Source organism: Rhincodon typus, chromosome 16, assembly GCF_021869965.1.
Source record: "Rhincodon typus isolate 14 chromosome 16, sRhiTyp1.1, whole genome shotgun sequence".
In the NCBI taxonomy this organism is placed as follows: Eukaryota; Metazoa; Chordata; class Chondrichthyes; order Orectolobiformes; family Rhincodontidae; genus Rhincodon; species Rhincodon typus.
The window spans coordinates 17553056-17575563 of NC_063347.1; the positions used below are offsets into that span (position 1 = coordinate 17553056).

General features: G+C 40.1%; 1 protein-coding gene across 1 annotated transcript in view; it reads right to left on the minus strand.

The window, feature by feature from the left end:
• Positions 1 to 22508, minus strand: part of stab1 (stabilin 1) — a 216208-nt gene that overhangs the window by 12212 nt on the left and 181488 nt on the right. The window contains exons 50-56 of the mRNA XM_048606708.1: positions 22003 to 22140; positions 19313 to 19372; positions 16791 to 16967; positions 10746 to 10832; positions 9283 to 9429; positions 7815 to 7871; positions 1967 to 2198 (exon numbers count right to left, since the gene is read on the minus strand). Of these exons, the coding sequence (XP_048462665.1) occupies positions 1967 to 2198; positions 7815 to 7871; positions 9283 to 9429; positions 10746 to 10832; positions 16791 to 16967; positions 19313 to 19372; positions 22003 to 22140 (898 nt within the window). The remainder of the gene's footprint in view (positions 1 to 1966; positions 2199 to 7814; positions 7872 to 9282; positions 9430 to 10745; positions 10833 to 16790; positions 16968 to 19312; positions 19373 to 22002; positions 22141 to 22508) is intronic.

A 22508-nucleotide genomic window follows, 5' to 3' on the forward strand; every position in this document is an offset into this window, starting at 1 on the left:
TCAGGATGTGAGTTACTTGCTGCAGCATTCTAGTCTCTGACCTGCACTAATAGCCATTATATTTATATCGATTGTCCAGATGAGTTTCTGGTCAATGGCAACCCTTAAGATATTGATAGTGGGAGATTCAGTGATTGTAACACCATTGAATGTCATAGAATTCATAGAATCACAGACCATAGAATCCCTGCAGTTTGGAAACAGGCCATTCAGCCCAACAAGTCCACAATGACCATCCTAAAAGCATACCACTCAGACTCACCCACCACCCTCCCCCACCCTATCCCTGTAACTCTGCATTTCCCATGGCTAATCCACCTAATATACACATCCCTGAACATTATGGGCATTTTAGCATGGCCATTCCATCTAAGCTGCACATCTTTAGATTGTGGGAGGAAACCGGAGTACCTGGAGGAAACCCACGCAGACATGGGGAGAATGTGCAAACTTCACACAGACATTACCCGAGGCTGGAAGTGAACCCGAGTCCCTGGTGCTGTGAGGCAGCAGTGCTAGGAACCGAGCCACTGTACCACCCCAAGGGGCGATGGTTAGATTGTCTCTGTCAATGAAAATGATCATTGCCTGGCATTTGTGAGGCGCAAATGTTACTTGCCACTTGTCACCCCAAGCCGGGACTTGCTACATTTGGACGTGAACTGCTTCAATATCTGAGTAATCAGGAAGGAGGTAGAACATGGTGCACTGATCAACTACATGTATTTCATAATTGCTCAGTCTTTCCTCAACTTCAGGGAGGTGCCAGAAGACTGGAGAATTGCCAACATTATGGCCTTGTTCAAAAGAGTTTCAAGGATAATCCAGCGATTATAGACCAGTTAGTTTAACTTCAGTGATGAGGACATTTTTGGAAACAATTAATCTGATAGAATCAGCATGGGAAAAAAGGTGGGTCGATTGGGAAGAGTCAGCATATATTTTTTAAAGGCAAGATCATATTTAACCAATAAAGTTTCCTGAAGAGATAATGGAAAGGGTAAGTGAGGGTAACATTTTTGACACGGTATAGGCGCATCTCCAGAAGACATTTAATAGTATCTCACAACATACATGAGGAAAATTATAGGTCATGATGTAAAGGGGACAGTTGCAACATGGAATCAAAATTGGCTAAGTGTCTGGAAACAGATTGGATATGGATGGATATTTCCCAGGATGGAATAAGTTTTTTTTAGTGGAGTAGCCCAAGGGCTGGTATTGGGACCCTTGCTTCTTCTGATATATATTAATAACCTGGACCCTGATTTGCAGGGGACAATTTTTAAGTTTGCAGATGACACAAAATGTGGAAGAATTGTAAGTGTGAAACTCCAAAAGGATGTCAATAAGTTGTTGGGGTGGTCAGATAGGTCGCTGACAAGGTTCAACACACAGAGGTGTGAGGTGATGCACCTCGGTAGGAAGAACACTGAGCTTAGAACTTGACAGATCTAACCAATAACTTCTCTCCCCTGCTCTTTTAAACCAATAGTACTGTAAGTGTTTCGTTTTGAAGTATTTATTCCATTCTGTTTTGGAAATTACTACCGAATCTCCTTTCACCAGCCAATTGTGTTATGCATCATAAAAAACTCACCGCATGAGAAATGTCTTCTCTGACTCTTTTGCCACTGTGCTTCAATCTGTTCCCTCCTCCTGCTGGAAGTATTTTCTTACTATTTACGGTATCATAACCCCACATAATTGTGAACTTTATTAAACTTCCCCTTAACTTGCTCTACTCAAGGGAGTATCTCCATCTCTCCACACCTATTCAAAAGTTAGTTTCAAATATTCGATTATTTACCTGTTGCTGGCTTGTAGTGTGATTTATTTAAAGTTAAAGTGAAAATGTACCTAACCTCAACAAAAAACAGTGAGCAATAGAGGCAAAAGCAGAATACACACATCTCAAACCAGACAACAGTGATAGAATTGTGACATATGCCATATCTGATACTACCTTGACAGTAAGGCCCATAATGATTTTTGCAACACTGGGGAATCCAAAGGGGATTAACACATTGTCTGCTGCAGCCACGTGTTGCATGGAGGTGACCTTGACGAATCCATTTTCCTCTAATCAGTTTATAGGGAAATACAACAGTATTCAGCCGATCACCAAACTGCTCCCGAAGGTGTCTGCCTGGTCTGTTCGCTTGGTTGTACCAACAGCTTTGGTAATCAGAACCATCCTTTAAATTGAACAGCAGAAATAAAGATGTGTAGAACATGAACATTGCTGAAAAAAATTGCATTTTTGCAGCAGCTTTCTATCCTTCACTTTTCAGGACAATTTGAATGAAATGCCAAAGGGAAAGCAACATTTACACTTTTGAGAGGGAGTGCTGATTGGTTGGCAAGTAGCATCTGATTGGTAGAGAGGTTCCCAAGGAGAATGCACCAGTTCATTGACAACTGATGTAAATCACATCTAATGTCGGACACAACATTGAGTTTTGCAAGCGCTGGCCAATTGGGTATGATCAGTACCTTGCCTGTTGAGAACAGTCAAAGAGCTAAGCTGTTGGTTACAATCTACCAGTCTTTGCGACATACAGGCTACGTTCCGAGCATCATACAGGCACTCAAATTTATATAACACATTATTCACTTGCATCATAGTTAGAACATCTTTTTTTGGCTTGATGGTGACATCATTTATTGGTGAGCAGCACTGATATTGCAATTTGTTGCTCAAACCTTTGAGGTACCTTACCCAGGGTATTATGAGGTAGTTTTGGCACTTTTTGGGACCAAGTGTGATAGCTGTAGGCCCGTTCATGAGTTTGCCTGATAAACAGCAAGAAGTGATCAACACAGCATAATCCTGCAGGATTACTTAGATGCATCCCTATTTCGGCACCAAGCTTGCACAGTAAACAAATGCCACGGACCCACCAGCATTGTGTGAATTAGGATTCATTAAACTACTGAATTCAGCAACTCATGCAGTTGAGATCAGTATTAACAACATTCTACATGTGCCAATAGATGGTGTAGCTATGGGATTACTACTATCTTTGGTTTCCATGAAAAATTAGCTTTCAAATGGAAATTACATAAAAATGGGACATTAGGACTGGCTGTGGGGAAGATGGCACCTGTATAAGGTGGACGCGTTGCATCAGAACAGAGCTGAGACGGAATTCTTGCAGGGCATTTTGCTAGTGCTTTTGGGATGGCTTTAAACTAACTTGGGAGAAGGGGTGTGGGAACCAATCATAGAGAATACGAGATTCACAAAATACTTGGGGCTACAGCTGACTCCAGCATAAAGAACAGCACGTTAAGAGGTGAAGTTGGAGTAAGAGAGAAAGAATTATGTTCAAAAGAGTTAACACACACATATGTAAATGCATGGTGTAAAGTAAATAAGGGTGGGGAGTTTAAGATGCAGATTGCCATGCGGAAATTTGATGACATGGCAATAACAGAGAAGCTCCTGGAAGGGCAAGACTGGGTATTAAATATTCCTGGATATAAGATAGAAAAGGAAAGAAAGGAGGAAGAGTAGCAGTATTGGGTTAAGAAGGATACTGTTGTGCTGGAGAAAGAGGATGCTTCAGAGGGTTCAAGGATAGATTCAATTTGGCTAAAGCCAAGGAATGGAAAGGATACAATTACATTGTTTGGTGTAGTTTATAGACCACCATCTAGTGTAAAAGACAGTGGGTAGGATTAACTGGAAGAAGAGTTTGATGGGAAAAACAAAAACTGAACTGTGGACTATCTTCAAAGAGGAGATGGTTCAGGAACAGTGAAGGCATATTCCTTCAAAATGATAAAGGTAGGACAAACAAATCCAGTTCCCTGGATGCCAATGAAAGTAGAAACTAACATCAGGAAGAAAAACTGCACTAATGGCAGGTGTAAGGCAGAAGTACACTTATGAACCAAGAGGAATACTTAAGGTTTAGAGGGAAGGTGAAAAAGCAAATAAGAGAAGCAAAGAGGAATTACGAGAAAAGACAAGCAGTTTATATAGAAAGGAAAGACCAACGTTTTCCATGGGCTTATAAATAGTAAAACAAAAGACAGTGGTTTGAGGACGAGTAGGACCAATTAATGACCAAAAAGAGGATTTACACATGAAGACAGGGTGCACAGAATGGTTGTAAAAAAAATACTTTGTATCTGTATTTACTGAAGAGTAGGAAACTCTGTCAGTAGAAGATTTCAAAATTAATAAGGAAGGAGTCTTGGATAGATACAAGAGCATGGAAATGATGTTGAAAATCGTATATGACATGTGCTAGACCTCAGCTGATTATAGGGAAAAATTGAATGCATTGGAGAGAATACAGAAGCAATTTACAAGATTAAAAAAGTTTGGACTGCTCACTTAGGAGAGAAGGTGGCTGAGAGGACATTTGATAGAAGTTTTCAAAATTATGAGCATACAGAGCAGATAGGCAGAAGCTGTTCCTGCTCATTAAAGAACAATGAGTGGGCATGGATTTAAAGCGATGTGCAAGAGAACCAGGGTAAAGTGAGAAAATATTTTTTTCACTCAGCAAGTAGTTAGGGTCTGGAATGCACCGTCTAGAAATGTGGTGGAGGCAGGTTCCATTGAGGAATTCAAGACAGCATTAGATGATTATTTGGATAGAAGTAGCATGTAAGGGTGTGTGTGTGTATCAACAGGAGGTTGGCACTAGGTAATAGAACACCAAACAGTACGTTACAGGAACAGGCCCTTCAGCCCACCATGTCTCTGCTGACCATGATGCTATTTTAAACTAATCACATCTGTCTGCACAGGGTCTGTATTCCTCTATTCTCTGCCTGTTCAAGTGACTAAATGCCTCTTAAACTTTGCTAATGTATCTGCTTCTACCACCACCCCTGGCAGTCCTTTCCAAGCAATTATTACCCTGTATGTGAAAATATTTCCTCGCACATCTCCTTTAAACTTTTCCCCTCTCACCTTAAACCTATGCCCCTTGTATTTGATATTTCCACCCTGGGAAGGAGACTCCAACTAGTCACCCTATCCATAATTTTCTCTCATAATTTTATATACTTTATCAGGTCACCACTCCAACACTCTAGTGAAAACAACGCAAGTTTGTCCAACCTCTCCTTTTACCCAATACACTCCAGTCCAGGAAACATCCTAGTAAACCCCCTTTTGCACTCCCTCCAAAGTCTCCACATGCTTCCTATACTGCAGTGACCAGAACTGTGCACGGCACTACAAATGTGGCCTGACCTAAGTCCTATACAGCTGCAACATGACTTGTTGCCTTTTATACTCAATGCCCCAACCAATGAAGGCTAACATGCTGTATTCCTTCTTTAATACCTTATTCACTTGTAATAATGCTCGTTTTGAAGAGCTGGTGCATGAATGATGGGCCAAATGGCCTCCTTCTATGCCGTATTACTTTGTGATTCTGTGATAACCATGCATATTTCTGTTACGTAAATACGTTTGATATGATTCCACAGCTAATCTAAGAATCTCCTTCTGTGTCTTAATAGCACTCATATGTTCAAATTCGCCTTTCAAATGCGGCAGTAAAATGAGCTTCTTTCCTTGATATTCTAGTTGAGAATTGGCCAGGCATTCTCTACCACTGTCTACAGCAAACCTACCTTCACTGATCAGTATAAACGTTGGGATGCCTACACACTATAAAGATTGGCCTTTAGACAGCAACCACAGAAATAGGGGCCATGCGATTTATTCACCGAGCAGCATACAGACAGAAAGAACATGTGTAAACGCTGCAAAGGTTTCAATTTTTCAAAATTGGTGACAGCCATTTTCTGGATCATTCTTTACCAATACCTTAACGAATCAGAGTCAATCTGCTAGGTTTAAATATTTAAACAAAGCTCAACCATTAATTGCTTATCATCATTAACTTGTGCATTCACTATAGCAATGCATTTATCATTCAGAGTTCACTTGCTGTCCAACCAGCACTCTCCCTTCATTCAGTATGAATGCTTTCCCTTTGGTTTTACTTCCAAATTGACCTGAAGAGTGCAAGACAAAAAGCTTCAACAAAAAGCTTCAACAAACTTATGTATTTTGTATAGTGATAACACTAGCTGCAGTGGTCACAGACTTTTAAGGACATTGTGTTTTATTCGCAATTGGTTGTGGGGATGTGGGCCTATGGATATATTAATTATTATCTCACATTATCAGTTGTGACATCCCTAGCATTGTGCCATGTAGGAATTGAACTTTGTGCATAATTTGTAATGTCATGGACTTGGGACACATTTAGAAACCTTTCCGGTAGTGTTCACCTGATAGTCATCTCTTGAGGCTACACACACATTTGGAGAATATGTTTGAGATACATGAGTGCAGTGCAACCAAATTAAGAGTGCTTGTGGCTTCCAATGTTGCATACTTATGGGCTAGCTGTCCCATGAGCCTGCAGCTTTTTAGAGTTATTCTGCCCTGTTAGGCCTAAGGTAAAAGTTACTACAATAAATGCATGTAACCTTCTGACTTGTTTTTGATGTGTCTCTTAAAGACTTCTGCATCTTCTTTCTCTTTGACCATATCAGACATTAGACAAGTCAAAATCATTAAATCATTCATTGACATCTAGCATCTTACTATACAATTACTGAGATAACATAACCAAGGCCTGTGTGCTCAGGTTTTGGTATTCTAACTTTCTAACTTTGCTTGCTTTTGACTATTTGGCTTATGATCAGGTGCAGTTGTGGCCAAACATAGGAATGTAGCTCTAAACTGATGAGGGAATGCTTCTTTGACAGTAACTAATTTGTCCTTATCAACTTATTTTACGGAAGGCGAAAACATCAATCAGTCCTGTTGTCAGTCAACCTTGTTCCCTATGCAGATTAATGACTTCTTTTTCACATTCCCTTAAGTTCTGCTGATGACAAACTCCTACGTTAGCCAGAGTAGTCTGCACTTCATTTAATGTCCACTTCTTCACTGTCCACACAGCTAACACAACTTCCTTATTGTTCTCTGCATCTGCAAAGCATTACTATTTCTTAGGTTATCCAAAGTAAAAACAAATATATATGCTTATATACACATTACTGGGATTAGGCAAAAGCATTATTCTAACAGATATATTCAATGCCTTGCCTAATAAAATATAAGAGCTGGGAGGCTATGCTGGAACTGTATAAATCATTATTTAGTCTGCAGTTTGAGTACTGTGTAGCTCTGGTCACCTCATTACAGAAAGGGTGTAATTCTACAAGAGAGTGCACAGAGGAGATTTATGAGGATGTTGGATAACTGCAGTGATGAGGAAACATTGGACAACATAGGATTGTTCTCCTCGGAACAGAAGAGGCTGAGGAGAGATTTGATTGAGATGTACAAAAGTGTGAGGGGCTGGGATGAAGTGGAAAGGAAGTGGATATTTATCTTAGCAGAAAGGCTAGTAGAGGCATCGGTGGGTAGAAAGATTAGAGGCCAGATGAGGGGCTTTTTTGGACCAAAAGGGTTTCAGGGGTCTGGAAATCACTACCTGAAAGGGTATTAAAGGCAGAAACCCTCAAATCATTTAAAAGGTGTCTGGATATATGTTGTCACAGTGCTGTAACCTGCAGAACTAAAGACCGAATGCTAGAAAAAATGGAATTAGACTGGGTGAATTGTTCTTAGGCTGGTACCGACATGATGGCCAAAGTGGCCTTCTCTGTGCCACAAACATTCTATGATTCTAATGAAGCTACTATAAAATATACTGGAGGATGCTCAGGTATTTACCTGTGGTTCTTTTTGTGAACATTATGCAAAACTGTATTGATCTAAAATAACTTAGGGCAAACTTTCCAAGTAAACCAAATCTTACCTGTGGTTTTGTTCCAAGAGGACAGGCAGGAGGATTCAAACAACTACCACAGGGACCCTAAACATAAACAGTTCACATTAACCCAGAAGTGTATATCATTTACTTTTTTAAAAAATATATCATTTTGAAGCAGATTTTCTGGTTTCTGTGTTTGACTGTATTGCGTGGCTTCTATTCAGCGCACATTGAAAACTTGGATGTGGAGGATTATATAGCTGTAAGGAAGATGTCTGAATTCCTAACTATTTTGGATGGAAAATCTGGCATGCTCCCTTACATCCCTATGAACAGCTCTTATTTACATTTTCTCTTTCCAGTCCACTATACCCAGACAGAAACAAAGGAAAGTCTATCCTTGAAACGGCACAGACAATCAATCTCAATCGATCTTGCAATAAAGTGTATAGAAAGCATTTTACTTAAAGTCGCAAATAGCTTGAACTATGAAGACCAATAAATGTCAATCACAACACAATTAGAGAGATGGTGTAATTAAACATATGGAAGAAATTCAAATAGAAATTACAAATAATGTTAGCATATTGATTCCACTAGGCTTCCAGGGAGACAGTGACATGTTGTAGCAAGGGGAAAAATAGTTAAAAAAAAAAGCAGTGGTTAACACTGTTGCCTCACAGCACCAGGAACCCGGGTTCGATTCCATCCTCGGGCAACTGTCTGTCTGGAGTTTGCACATGGAGTTCTCCCCATGTCTGCGTGGGTTTCCTCTGGGTGCTCCGGATTCCTCCCACAGTCCAAAGACGTGCAGCTTAGGTGGATTGGCCATGCTAAATTGCCCGTAGTGTTCAGGGATGTGTAGATTAGGTGGATTATAGTGGAATGGGTCTGGGTGGGATGCTGAGGATCAGTGTGGACTTATTGGGCCGAAGGGTCTGTTTCCACACTGTGGAGATGCTATGATCTATGAAAAAGCACCCACTATAAAAACATCCAAAAGGAAAATAGGGCTGTAAATAACTCTAAGGTGAGATATTAGAAAATAACTAGCACTTAACAAATACATATCTATTTAATTGGTCCATATAATTAGCACTGTGGAATTAGAGGGATATTTCTTTATGATTAGATTAAGCAATGCTTAATGATGCTTCAGGATGGATTCACTGACTGCATGCTGCCAGCAGATGGCGCACTCAAAGGATGTGTGGTTCAGGTTATTGTTGCTAAACAATAATAATCCTATCCTTTCTTCTGAAATGCAACTCTGGGCCAGGAGTGTGAAGAATTTACACTAGCATGAAAACATAATCACAGATGTGTATGGCAACTTGAATTAAGACCCCAGACAGAGGTTAACTATATTTTTCATTGAAAAAGAAATCTTGTTAGATATTATAAAGATGAATCTTGACCCATCCATCCAGAACTAACCTAGTCTTCCGTCAAAGCATCTTGTAACATAAACAGAAGCAGCAGACAATGAAGTTAATTTGGTAGAAAGACTTACACGGGCATGGTGCATCGTAAGTGCGTCACATCGAGCTCCTATATGTGGAGGTTCCAAGATATTGTTGATGCCATATGCAATCCCACCATCAAATTCCAGGTGTCTCTGAACAATCTGAGCACTTCCATCATTCACAATCAGATGTCCCTGATCAAAGATAATATTGCATGAATCAAACTTTGTGAATAGGGCAGTGATAATAATTAAGGGACTTAGTTATCATTATGCATGGTAGTGGATTATAGCATTAACTGAAGTAGGTCTTTATTTTTATGTAAAATCAACATTGAAAATATTTCTAAACTACACAGCATGACATTTTGATTTGGTGTGGTAGTTTAAGACATGATCATGAATCAGCAGCTTCTTTAGCTCTGTCTTGGGTTTATTTCCACTGAAACAGAATCCTGCTACAATTTCACTACCACTTGGGTTAAATTATCCCACGGTATCAAATCATTTGTTTTAACTTGGTTAAAAAAAAACATCATCTTGTAAATTTGTCTATGAACTTAAATTTTGAATTCAATTTTTCATCCTAAACAATATCCCCACTAAACTTTGCCTTTGCATATCTGTGCAGTAACCTCAAAAGGTATTGTGCAAGCCTTGTTATATTTTAAACTTTGCACATTTTCTGTGACTGGTAAAAGTTCAAAAGGAATCACACACTGAAAACAAAATACTGGTTGCATACAACAACAAGAAGTTAAAAGAGAATATTGACTCCAAGGTCGCCTCTTTTCTTCACGCCAATTTTCTGCCCTGAAGATATTAGGGTTTAATTCCATATGTGCTCACTGTATCTGTTATTGGCCACTCTTCATGCCTGAGCTGAGGCAGTATCAACAAGTCTTTTAATGACTAGAGGATAATAGATAATCCTGATCCTGTCCTCAATCCAACATTGATACACATGCTTATTCCAGGAGACAGTAGTGAATCAAGCAATACCTTTGTCTAACTTTTCTTTTCCAAATCCAAGAAATGCGTCCAAATGGAATGCCCGTCACTATCCCTGCATGATCAATGAATTGACAGACTATAGGAATAGTGCTGTTCCTGGTTTGTGTAGCACAATTTTACAACATGAAAACTTACCTACTTCTGATTATATCTTGCAGAGCTCTAGTCCATCAAACGTATTCGAAACATGATTAAGTAGTCATCAATATATTGAAGGAGGAAACTCCCGAGATAATCACTAAGCATTAAGAACTTAGTCCAAATTGTGCCCATATATCATTCATATTACAAGTCCAATCTGAGGGTAGAGCTTTCCTGATAATTATTCTGTGTGGAGTCTTAGGAATCCCCTTGGACACGTTAGCCTTGTGGAGGATGGTGTGTGACTTGACCCTTCAGTTGATGATTGTTCAGTGTTAAAGTTTGGTATGGGCAACATTTTGGGATAAAGTTTTAATATTCATAACTTCAGCTTTAATATGCTGTATAACACTTACAATTATAGTTCTGCTGCAGCGGACTGAAATAACTGATCCTCGCATGGTCCTCCTGCTGCTAATGAGTGGAAGGTCTGCTGCTAAAGTCTGTAAATATAAAACATTGCACAAGTATTTGAAATAAATTGTATTCAGAAGATATAGAAAATGAACCAATTAATGCAGTGTACTTATTTTGACACTAGAGGGGAAAATCTGTTCAGCAAAAGCTGCTTTTTGGCATATGATTTATGAGAAGCAATGATTATTTCGGTAAATAGTCAGAGGTCCTAAAAATGCATGGATCACTATATCAGTGTAAACACAGCAAAGTAGGCACCAGTGAGCTTCATCCACACTCATTTATTTCTGCAAGACTTGAGAATTATTATCAGAACAGGGGGAGGCAAAACTAACAATGCCAGTAAAAGAGTCACGGCCCAGTTCAGGTCAAATTTACTAATCCAACAGTTCCAACAAAGAGTGTGGTCAGAAATAAGGGTCTAGCTGAGTGTCCAAAATAGCTATTTGATGAGAATTGTAATTAGCAAAAAAGATGGAGGAATGGTGTAGTTTAGTTGATATTTAAATGATTTAAAAAACAAACTTTAAATTGAATTGTAACTTAAAATCATGCTTGATAGCACAAATGGCATTACAGGAAGGCACAGAGATGTGTAATTCCTGCAGAATTGGGAAACTTGATTAACAGATGTTAACTGGATCAAACATGCGTAGGAGGTGTTTCCAACTGAAATTGAATTAGACGTGGAGTTGGACCCATCCTGACAAATCAGGGAGCAGGAAAAGGTCTTTGGAGAAACAGTTTCAGAGAGTGGTTGAACCTCCATTGAAGGTTAAGGGGCTGGCAGAGGAACAAACAGTTTATTATCCAAATATTGGGGTAAGTAAATAGATTTTCTAGCACGGAAACTCCCTGAGGAAATGATCTACAACACGTTTGTGGTAGGATCCTCAGCAAGACCATAAAATACATTAAAATGGAAACAAATGGCTCACTCAGATGAGGGAGAAGGGGAGATGATCAATTAAATAAGAAATGCAGTAGCATTGGGAAAATCACTAGTTAGAAAAGGTGGCTGCTACATTATGCAGGCTTTGTTGTCTCACAGAGCAATGGTTAAGGACTTTTCAAGAAAACTGGGAAAGTTTATGGATAAAGGAGGAGTGGGGCCATATATTGTGGCCTATTTGGAACATAAAAGAAAGGAAAGGACAGAGGTTAAGCAAAAGTAAATTAAGATTAGAAAAGAAGCTTAGGAAAGGGGGAGGTTTCCAGCTTGCTGCCTAAGCAAGGTTTTAGATAATGGGAGAACATGGAAGGACAGGCAACTTTAAAATAGGTACAGAATTAATAAAAAGGCAAAACAGATATTTTTTTAGATAAATAAACAGAGAAATTCAAACTGCAGAGGAAGGGAGTAGGGCAAGTAAAAACAATCAAAGAATATGTAGAAAAGGTAGAACTAGCCAAGAATAAGACATAAATTATAAAAACCACTAAAAAGGAAAACATGCAAAATGCATTCAGGGAATTGAGGAAGAAAGTCGTTTCAACCAATTATAAACATGGAAATAAAACAAGATGAAGAAATGGGCTGTAGTCCTTCAGGAAAGAAGATACATCAAATACGAATGAAAAAGATTAAGCACATTCCAATCTTAAGATTGCAAGCCATAAAGTGGCGAAACTAAAAGCAGTTAGTGATCAATGCAGAGAACATGTCAATTTTGAATAATGGTATAGATGGGTGGTTGAAGGAATAAAGGTGAGAGGAATTTTAGTACAGATTGGGCCTATGTGATTGGGGCTATTACTCACTTAGAAAATAAACACTAACAGTGACAGATTGGCTGATTGTGGTTTGTGCATTGCAATTTCTAACTAGTTTTATGTAATTCTTTGACGACCCCCATCTTGGAGTACAGAATTAATGAATTCACTCGTGTGTACAAATGCTTATTGTTTCAGGTATAGATTTATAGCCTGGAATCATTAGCCACAGGGCAAAAATTTGTCTTAAAATTAACCAATTTATAAATTACAGGACTCCACAGGAAGGGCCTGGTAGACAGGAAGTTTCTCAGATGGAGGAAAACCAAAAATGAATTCTACATCTTAAAAGTTTCTAATTAGAAGTAATTTGCTCTTCCATCAACAGCATGTCTAGTTACAGGAGTTGTTGAACTTTGAAGCAGTTCATACCACTCAATTTGTGCAGGCCTGTGCTGTGCTCTCATCATAAATCAGGCAGCAATATGACAAAAGACCTAGAGTTAGGCTATATTCCACAGATGGCAGATCCCAGGACTCACTGCCAGTTCCTGGGGCCTGGTTTGGGACTCGATGTTTTGATCAAGTCCTGAAGAAGGGCAATATCCGAAATGTTGACTACTCCTTGCCTCCAGAAGCTGCCTGGCCTGCTGTGTTCTTCAGCCTCCTGTTTGTCTATCTATGTTTTGCAGGTTTGGGTAGCCATGCAGTAGCTCTGATTGGAGGGCAGAAGTGCATCCAAGGGACAAAACTGGGGCCATCTCATTGTCTAGTTCTGGGATAGATTGCCAAAGAGATCTCCAGCACATCTCTCACTTCATATCCCTTTTATATAGGAATTTGCAGAGACGTAGGTCTCTTTCCAACAGCACCATGGCTGTACCAGCGCAAGAAGAATAAAGCACAGCAGAACACTAGCAATCTATATGAAGGTGAAGAGGAAGCATTATTAATCTGGGATGGCATTGACACAATAGTTAGAAATGACCTGGGTTCAGGAGATCAGGATATAAAAGCAGTTTGGTTAGAGATGAGGAATTGAAGGGGAAAAAGGTCAATAATGGAAGTGGTCTTTAGGCCTCCTATTAACCATAATGAAGGACGAAATGTACAAGAAATATTTCAGAATACTTAGAACAAGTATACTCCAATAATAAAGGAAAACTTTAAATGGTTGGACCCATTATTGGTGCTTAACTAAAATAGTTAAGGAAAGCATCAAACATAAGGATAAAAAATAATGATTGAACAGAACATAAAAAAACAGCAGAAAATGAAAAAAAGATTAATCAGGAGAAAGAAATTAGAGTACAAGAAGCAGCTAGCTAGAAAAGCAAAAATGGACTGCACGAGTTTCTACAGGTATTTATAAAGGAAAAACGTGAGTGAGTGAGTGATGGTCCTCTAGAGAGTCAGAATGGAGAGTTAATAATAGAAAATAAGTAAATGGTGGATAAAATGATCAAGCATTTTGCTTCTGTTTTCAATATAGAGGTTACAGCAAATATTCAAGTAATAGATGAATATCAAGGGGTAGGAGGAGAGGAATTTAATGACATTACAATCTCTAGAGAAGCAGTACTAAGAGAACGGAGCGGAGGACTTTCGTCCGAGTCCAGATGGACTTCATCCTACGGTCTTAACAGAGATGGCTAATCTGAGGAAGGGTCACTGGACCCGAAACATTCATTCTGTTTATTCCTTCACAGATGCTGCCGGACCTACAGAGCTTTTCCAGCAACTTTGTTTTCGTTCCTGATTTACAGCATCCGCAGTTCTTTCGGTTTTTATGTGGTGAAGGTAATAGATATGTCGGTGATAATTTTCCAAAATTTGCTAGATTCTGGAAAGGTTCCATCTGGTTGGAAAGTAGCAAATATCATTCCTCTATTCAAGGCAGAAAACAGGAACTAAAGGCAATTGCAGAATGTGCAATACTTGCCCATTCACCTCCTTCTTCCTCACTGTCCATGGCCCCAAACACACCCTCCAGGTAAAGCAGCATTTCACTTGTACTTCTTTTAATCTAGTCTACTACATTTGCTGCTTACAATGCGGTCTCCATTACACTGATGAGAACAAATGCAGACTGGTGACCGCTTTGTGAATACCTCCATTCTATCCATAGGAATAAGCCTGACCTCCTACTTGTTTGCCACTTCAATAAACTGCCTTGCACCTGTGCCAAGGGTCACTGGACCCAAAACGCTAACTCTGTTTATCTCTCCATAGATGCTGGCAGGCCTGCTGAACTTTCCCAACAATTTCTGTTTTTGTTTCTGCCCTGGGCTTGCTGCAATGTTCCAACAAAGCACAACTCAAGCTCAAGAAATTTTTCCCAGGGTGGAAATGGCTATCACAAGGGGCCATAATTTTAAGGTGATTGGAGGAAGGTATAGGGGAGATGTCAGAGGTAGGTTCTTTACACAGAGAGTGGTGGGCGCGCGGAATGCGCTGCCGGCAGTGGTAGTGGAGTCAGATACATTAGAGACATTTAAGCGACTCTTGGATAGGCACATGGAGGATAGTAAAATGTAGGTTATGCAGGATAGTTTGATCTTAGTAGGATAACAGGTTGGCACAACATCGTGGGCCGAAGGGCCTGTACTGTGCTGTACTGTTCTAAGTTCTATGTTCTAAATAATACCTCATTTTCCTGTTGGCACTTTACAGCCTCAAGGTCTCATTAAATTCTATAACTTCAGAAACTGATTATATTATTATGCCTGTTCTCCATCTTTCTTACATTCTCTGCCCCAACTCCACATCCCCCCTAACCAACAGTCTTGTATTGTTTGCGTCGTCTACTTTGCTGTTAGTAGCAAGGACCCATTCTCTCCATTTCAAATCTTAATTTACACTCATTTCACATCTCATTTTCCCTTTCATCATCATTGTCAACCCCTTTGTCTTTTGCACTGGGCCTCCACACCATGTGTCTTCTTGCTTCTCCGTTGCCTCTGTCAAAAGTATTAAAAAAATTTCCAACGCTTTCAGTTCTGAAGAGTCATACCAAAATTGAAACATTAACTCCGTTTCTCTCTCCACAGGTGCCACTGGAACTGCTGAGTTTCTCCAGCATTCTCTGTACGTACTTCAGATTTCCAGCAAATGCAATATTTTGCTTTTATTAAGCAATAGGGCAGTTAGCTTGATGACTACAATGGCGGAGGTGTTAAAATTGAACATTAAGGAGGTTATAATTGGCCCCTTTGAAAACTCAAGGTAATCATTTGGAGTCAGCGTGGTTTTGTGAAAGCAAAAACACATTTAAGCAATTCATTGGAATTCTTTGCACTGTGAATGAAGGAGATCTCATTGGCACACAACACTTGAATTCCCAGAAGGTATTTGACAAGGTGCTGTATATAAGTTGATTTGTACAAAGTAGGAGCTCATGGTGTAATGTGTAACATATTAGCATGGATAGAAGATTGACTAACAGAAGACACCATGCATTAGTTGATCTTTTGTCAGATTTGCAGGATGCGATGAATGAATCCTGCAGCTTGTCCCACTTTTCCTTTTCCTACTACCTTTTCCTAGCTACTACCAGTTTTGAAGAAGACTGGGCTCGAAACATTAACTTTGCTTTCTCTCTGTAGGTGCTGCCAGAAGCGATTTCAGTTTTTGTTTCAGAGGCCTGAGGGGGGCCTGTGCTGAGCCCTCAAAGGTTTACAATTAACATCAATGATCTCGATGAGGCAATCCAAGGCATGGTGGCCAAATTTACAGATGGTATAAAGTAGGAAAGTATGCTGCGAAGAGAACATACAGATTTTACAGGCAGATAGAGACATGTGGAGTGAACAGGCAAAAATCTGGCAGGTGGAGTACAATATGGAGAAATACGAAGTTTTTCAATTTTGCAGGAACAGCCAGACACTCCATGCCCTTGTGACCGGGCCCTGGGCATGAAAGTCCACACCCTCATCCTAGTCCCACAGAAGAGTTTTCTCTCCACTCTGTTATTCCAAACAGGTTAACGTCATGAATTCAATGAAAGCAACTTGGCAGTTTGAATCTGTTGGTGATCGGCCTGACACACTTGCTTTGATCGGGCCTGGTGCCATACAAGCCCACTCCGTGTTCTAAATAGGATGGTGAGCATGAAGAAGGCCAGCTACAAGATTCCCTTCTTGAAGATTATGCTGACAAACACACTCCCATCAACCTGGGCTCAGGACCCTGATATAGACCTGATGTTGGGATCCCAAAGCTTGTCAGAAAATCCAGCCCAAACAGTCCGCACAATTGCAGTTCTTAATTACCTTTGAATCCCTGATCATGTGAAATTTTAAGTACGCCACAAGGTTGTGTCTGTTTTCAATACTATAAAGCCAATCTTGCCTCTCCTTAGGTAGAGAATTAAAAGCTTCATCCATTGGCCAGAACATGGTGAATGGTCTGTGGATTGGATCTTCCAGTAGAGGTAGCAGATTTGTTTCCTGTGAAAATGCAAAGTAATTAAGAAGTTACTATTCTGTAATTTGATCGTTTATAAAATATATAAACCAATTCTTCCAAGAGCTTTCCATAAGAGATACTGATTATAGTATTAGAAGTTTGGAGCCTGCTTCAGATTTTGTTTAGTCAACTTGTGACTCCTGTAGGCAGCTCTCACATCTAACATTCTAGTGTACATCTGTAACATATGATAACATAACCTGGAGGCCTAATGGCAGAAAAGTCTTGTGATTTGAACCAGATATTGTGCATTTCACACGTCTCTGGCATCAAAGGTGGGGCAGGGCAATGAAGGGAATGCAGGCCACAAAGTCAAAGAATGTTATTTCAATGAAACAGTCAACTCATCCCACAAAATCCCTCCTGGTGTCTTCCTGGACGGGTCACTACAGGATTCCAATGTTATTGTTGCTTCTTTTACCCTTCAATATTTCTCTTTTAAAAGCAACTATCTAATTACTTCTTAAAACGATTCAGCAAATCCATACTTCGCCCACTCACTGTGTAAAGAAATATTTTCTAACCTCCCCTTTAATTGCCTTTGTGATCATCTTTAATTTGTACCCTGCCACAAACTTTTTTTTTGTGTACTAATTTACATTGCTGCACTCCCACACACCTCAGGAAACATCAAAGTGCTGCAGTGAATAAGATTCCCCAATCTCTTCAGTGGATGATCAGAAAATCCCACTTCTGTAACATATTCTTACAGCCTTGTCATGGAAAGAGGAGAGACAGCAAAGAGCCATTCTGAAGCAGAAGAAGAGACAAAAATAATGGCAGAAGGTGAGGAGATATTGGATTACCTCTGAAAATGGGTATGGGAACGGCAGTACACAATTAACCCTTGTGTCACAGGTAGCATGTTAAATTCATGCTTTTTTTAAAAAAATACAATTGCTGTGTGTAGCCAGTGTGCTCTGCAATGTTCGTTACCTGTGTGAATCAGCATGTGAGTGGCTAGTGCTAATTGAAGGGAGCCCACACCTCGTGAAAGGGAAGCACATTGTAGCTGCAGGATTATCGGAGGTCAGTCTGAGCTCTATACTTTGAACAATGGCCGAACATGAGGCACAGCAAAGACCAAACTGCAGTTGAGAGAATGCTGGAAGGATTGACCAAAAGGAGAGGTTTCCTGCTTCCACAAATGGAACAATGAACCAGTTATGTCTATGTCCTCTTGAAATCTACTCTTGTCTTCTTCAGTTTATAATACATCCAAATTTTGTGGTATCCATAAATCTTGAAATTGTGCCTTGAACATCCAAGTCTAGGTCATTACTAAATATCAAATAAAGCAGTGACCTTAGTATGATAGAATCCCTACAGTGTGGAAGCAGGCCATTCGGCCCATCGAGACCACATCAACCCTGCAAAGAGCATCCCACCCAGACGCACTTCTCTCCTCTGTCCCTCTAACCCTGCAATTCCTATGGCTAATCCACCTAGCCTGCACAAGCCTGGACACTATGGACAATTTAGCATGGTCAATCCACCTAACATTTTTGGACTGTGGGAGGAAACTGGTGCACCCGGAGGAAACCCACGTAGACACAAAGATCGTGAGGCTGGAATTGAACCTGGGTCCCTGGCACTGTGTGGCAGCATTGCTAACTACTGAGCCATTGTGCCACCTTACTGACAGTATTGACACCTGGGGAATCCTACTGTATAGCTGTTTCCATCGGAAAAGCAACCAGTTACTATTACGAGACAACAAGGTGCAGGGCTGGATGAACACAGCAGGCCAAGCAGCATCATAGGAGCAGAGAGGCTGACGTTTCGGGCCTAGAACCTTCATCAGAAAAGGGGGAGGGGAAGGGGTTTCCGAAATAAATAGGGAGAGAGTGGGCAGTGGGAGAGAGATCCCTTGAGGTTTGTCCGGAGGGAGGAGGGTAACTTCTTCAGGCTAGGACTCTCTGCTTCCTGTTACTCTGACAATTTTGTAGTCTACTGCCACTATCACCTTTATTCCATGAGTTTTAACTTAAATTAAATGTCCCCGCATAATATCAGAACTGAAGATAATCAAAGCAGGGAGTGCTTCTAAAAGCAGTAAGGAAGGTGACTACTTTATTTACCAGCAGGTTTCCTAGACTACACAACTGAGACTGTACTTTAATTGGTGGTTATGTAGTTTTTTTTTAAGAATGTTTTGATGATAGCTTTAGGTGTTCTATAAACTCTAGTGCTTTCCTTTTGTCTAACTTGACAGCGGATTCAGCCAGCAATTCCACACAACACCGCTTCTCTGCCAGAACGTAACTGTTGTCCAAGATCAGGCAGCATGACAAGAAATCTGCTAGTATTAAAGAAAATGTCCTACCTTGATCAAAGTACTAAAAATCTTGTATCCATTAGCATTTGCAACTGTGCTGATGTTGTGCTGCAAAGGAATTCAAACACAAGGAATAAGTGAACACTTGCTCCCAAAATGTAAGATACTAGTCAAACCCAGCCGAACCCAGGTGAGATAGGATTTCTGCAGAGGCAGTGGAAAAATCATTGGCGGCGGTGAGGTGCTGAAGACTAGGGGGCAGCCATCACAGGTTGTCTCCATGTTCATTTCTTGCTGTTGAGGAATCTTCCTAATAGCAGGACTGGTTTCTGACCAGTTTCCTGCCACAAGGATGTAGGATGGAGGTTTAATAATCAACTGGATGATTAATAGACATTTTGCCAGTTTGTCAACACTTAGCAATGGCAAGGGGGGGGTGGCAAAACCAGTACCTGCTTATTACGAGCTGCTGCTCTTAGATCAAGAGGCAAGTCTATCTGGTTTGTATTGCCAACTCACATTTCACCTGGCTGCCAAGATTCGGACCTTTTGATAAAACTTTGGCCAGTGGTCCCAAAATGATCTGTAATTTGCTTTTTACCGTGGTACAGCATCCATAAGTTATTTTAAGCAAATTCAATTTTGGTCTTTTTCCCACCTGCCTCTTCTCTTCCGAAGACATGGAAATTTTCTGGGAAATGGTTTCACACATGGCAGCAGCTCTTGGATAATGTGTCCAATTGACCACTTATTGTGTGACTGCAGGAAGTGAATTCGGCAGCTTTTTATATGCTGAACTTTCATCACAGCTGAAGCTAATAACATGTTTTTACAACATTTCCTTGCTTTCTGTTTTGAAGGAGTCATTGGACTTGAAACATTAACTCTCTTTTGCTTCCACAGATGCTGCCAGATTTGCTGAGTTCTGCAGCACCTTTCTTTATTTTAGATCTCCAGTATTAACAGTATTTAGCTTTTGTTATTTTCTGTCCTTGTTTGCCCCAAGACGGCAGTGAGGGATTTGTTTCTCTCCATAACTGATTAATTTGCTAGGCCGCTTCAAAAGAGCACTAAGGCTCAAAGATGTTACGTGGCACTGGATTTATCTTTCACAAATGTGTCCTACTTGAAAGCTTGAAAACAAATTTCTGGCACTCCAGTACATTACTGAAGGATTGCTGAACTGTCAAAAGGTACGGACTTCCGGATGAGACATTCAACCGCCTGCTCAGATGGATACAAAAAAGACCCCTTGGCCCTAATACTGAAGAACAGCAGAGGCAATATTTATCCCAAAACCAACATCACAAAATATATTTACTGGTCATGATCATATTAGCGCTTCTTGGTGCTTTCTGTGTGCAAATTAGCTGCCATGTATCCTTCATTAGAATCATAGAATCCCTACAGTGTGGAAGCAGGCCATTCTGCCCATTGAGTCCACATCAATCCTCCAGACAGCATCCCATCCGATCCCTGCAACCCTGCACTTCCCATGGCTAATCCACTTAGCCTGCACATCTGTGGATACTATGGGTAATTTAGCATGGCCAATCCACATAACTTGCACATCCTCAGATTGCGCGAGGAAACCGGAACACCCAGACAAAACCCACACAAACACGGGGAGAACGTGCAAACTCCACACAGACAGTCACCCGAGGCTGGAATCGAACCTGGGACCTTGGCGCTGTGACAGGACAACCCTTCAAAAATACTTCGCCAGCTGCAAAACACTTTGAGATGGTTGGTTGTCTTGTAAAGTGCTGCGTAAATGCAAGTCTTTCTTTTTATTTTAGAAAGCACACACACTGTAGCACATTGGAGAACCAGCCAAATATCTTTGACTATCTGGCAGCTTATGATCATTTTTCTAAACCCTGGATAGCAATCAGGAAACAAAGCTTATTTTTCTCTTCCTACCACAGCCGAGGGTAATGTGGCAGTGTACTTCACTACTGACTCAGCTTAAGTTAGTTCAATGAACTTGTGAATCAACAGAGAGCTTCTAGTCTGTACAGCTGATTAATAATGGATTATTGTATCAAAGTTCTTAACCCAGGTCACCACACAGAATTAAATAAGAATTTCCTTTAACCATGTTCTAATCTCCAGCTGAAACTGATCTCCCTAATTGTACTGAGTCACTACTTAACTTTAAGTACATACTTTTAGTAAATGGACATCGAATATTTTCAGCAATCATGCTTTTTTAAATATTTATCCATACTTTTTAGAAGATTTTACAGCTATATTGGCAAAGAACGTTTTTTTTAAAATAAAATGTTTTCTCTGGTTCTTTTCTCATCCAAATTGGCCAGAATTCACATTAAAACTTAATTATGAGAGTGGCTAGAATGTTCATTCAAAGGAGATCATCAATAAGCCAATCCTATCTTTGTCCTTGCATGCTTTGAGTAAAAGGATAGAGGACAGAAATCAGGAGCAGGAACCCAGTCTATATTTCCTTCCTCTATCAATCATTCTAGGGGCTAAATGCAATCCCACCTTTGCCAATCATAGTGGAAATCAGCTATACCTTAACAGATCAAGGATTCAACCTTTGCACTTTGCAGATCAATAGTCACCAAGTACTGCACCATCAGGATGGGCAGGATGCACATGCATTTCATAAAACTGCAACATTAATGTTCAGAGAGACTAACAAGGAAATAGTTTTCATATTAAAATGTGATCAATAAGAAAGCAGTGTATTTTCAGATTTCCTTACAACCTACCAGAGGTAGTGTGACTAATCGGTTGATGGACGTTAAGTTGTATGGAACTAGGATCTTGTTGATGTAATGGACAATTCCATTTGTTGCAATGTAATCAGAACTGATGATCTGTGCATCTCCATTCAAGTAAATTGCATTCTATGTTAAAAAGATCAAAATAATATACCTTTTTAAAACAAAGGTATCACACTCCAGTTTACTGCAGCTAGATAAATCAAATTCACTTCATCTTTATTTCATCTTATACATTTTTCTGGTGTCCAAGGCCAGCAAGGCATCATGGATCATGGTTCAGCACACTGACATCGCCAATGATGCACCAGCATATTTCCTTTACCAAGCTGTGACTTGAATGCTGCTGCAGCAAAGAACCACCCTCAAAATCAAATTCAGTTTGTCTTAGATAACACAGTGTGGAGCTGGAGGAACACAGCATGCCAGGCAGCATCAGAGGAGCAGGAAAGCTGACGTTTCGGGGTGGGACCCTTCTTCAGAAAAAAGAAAGG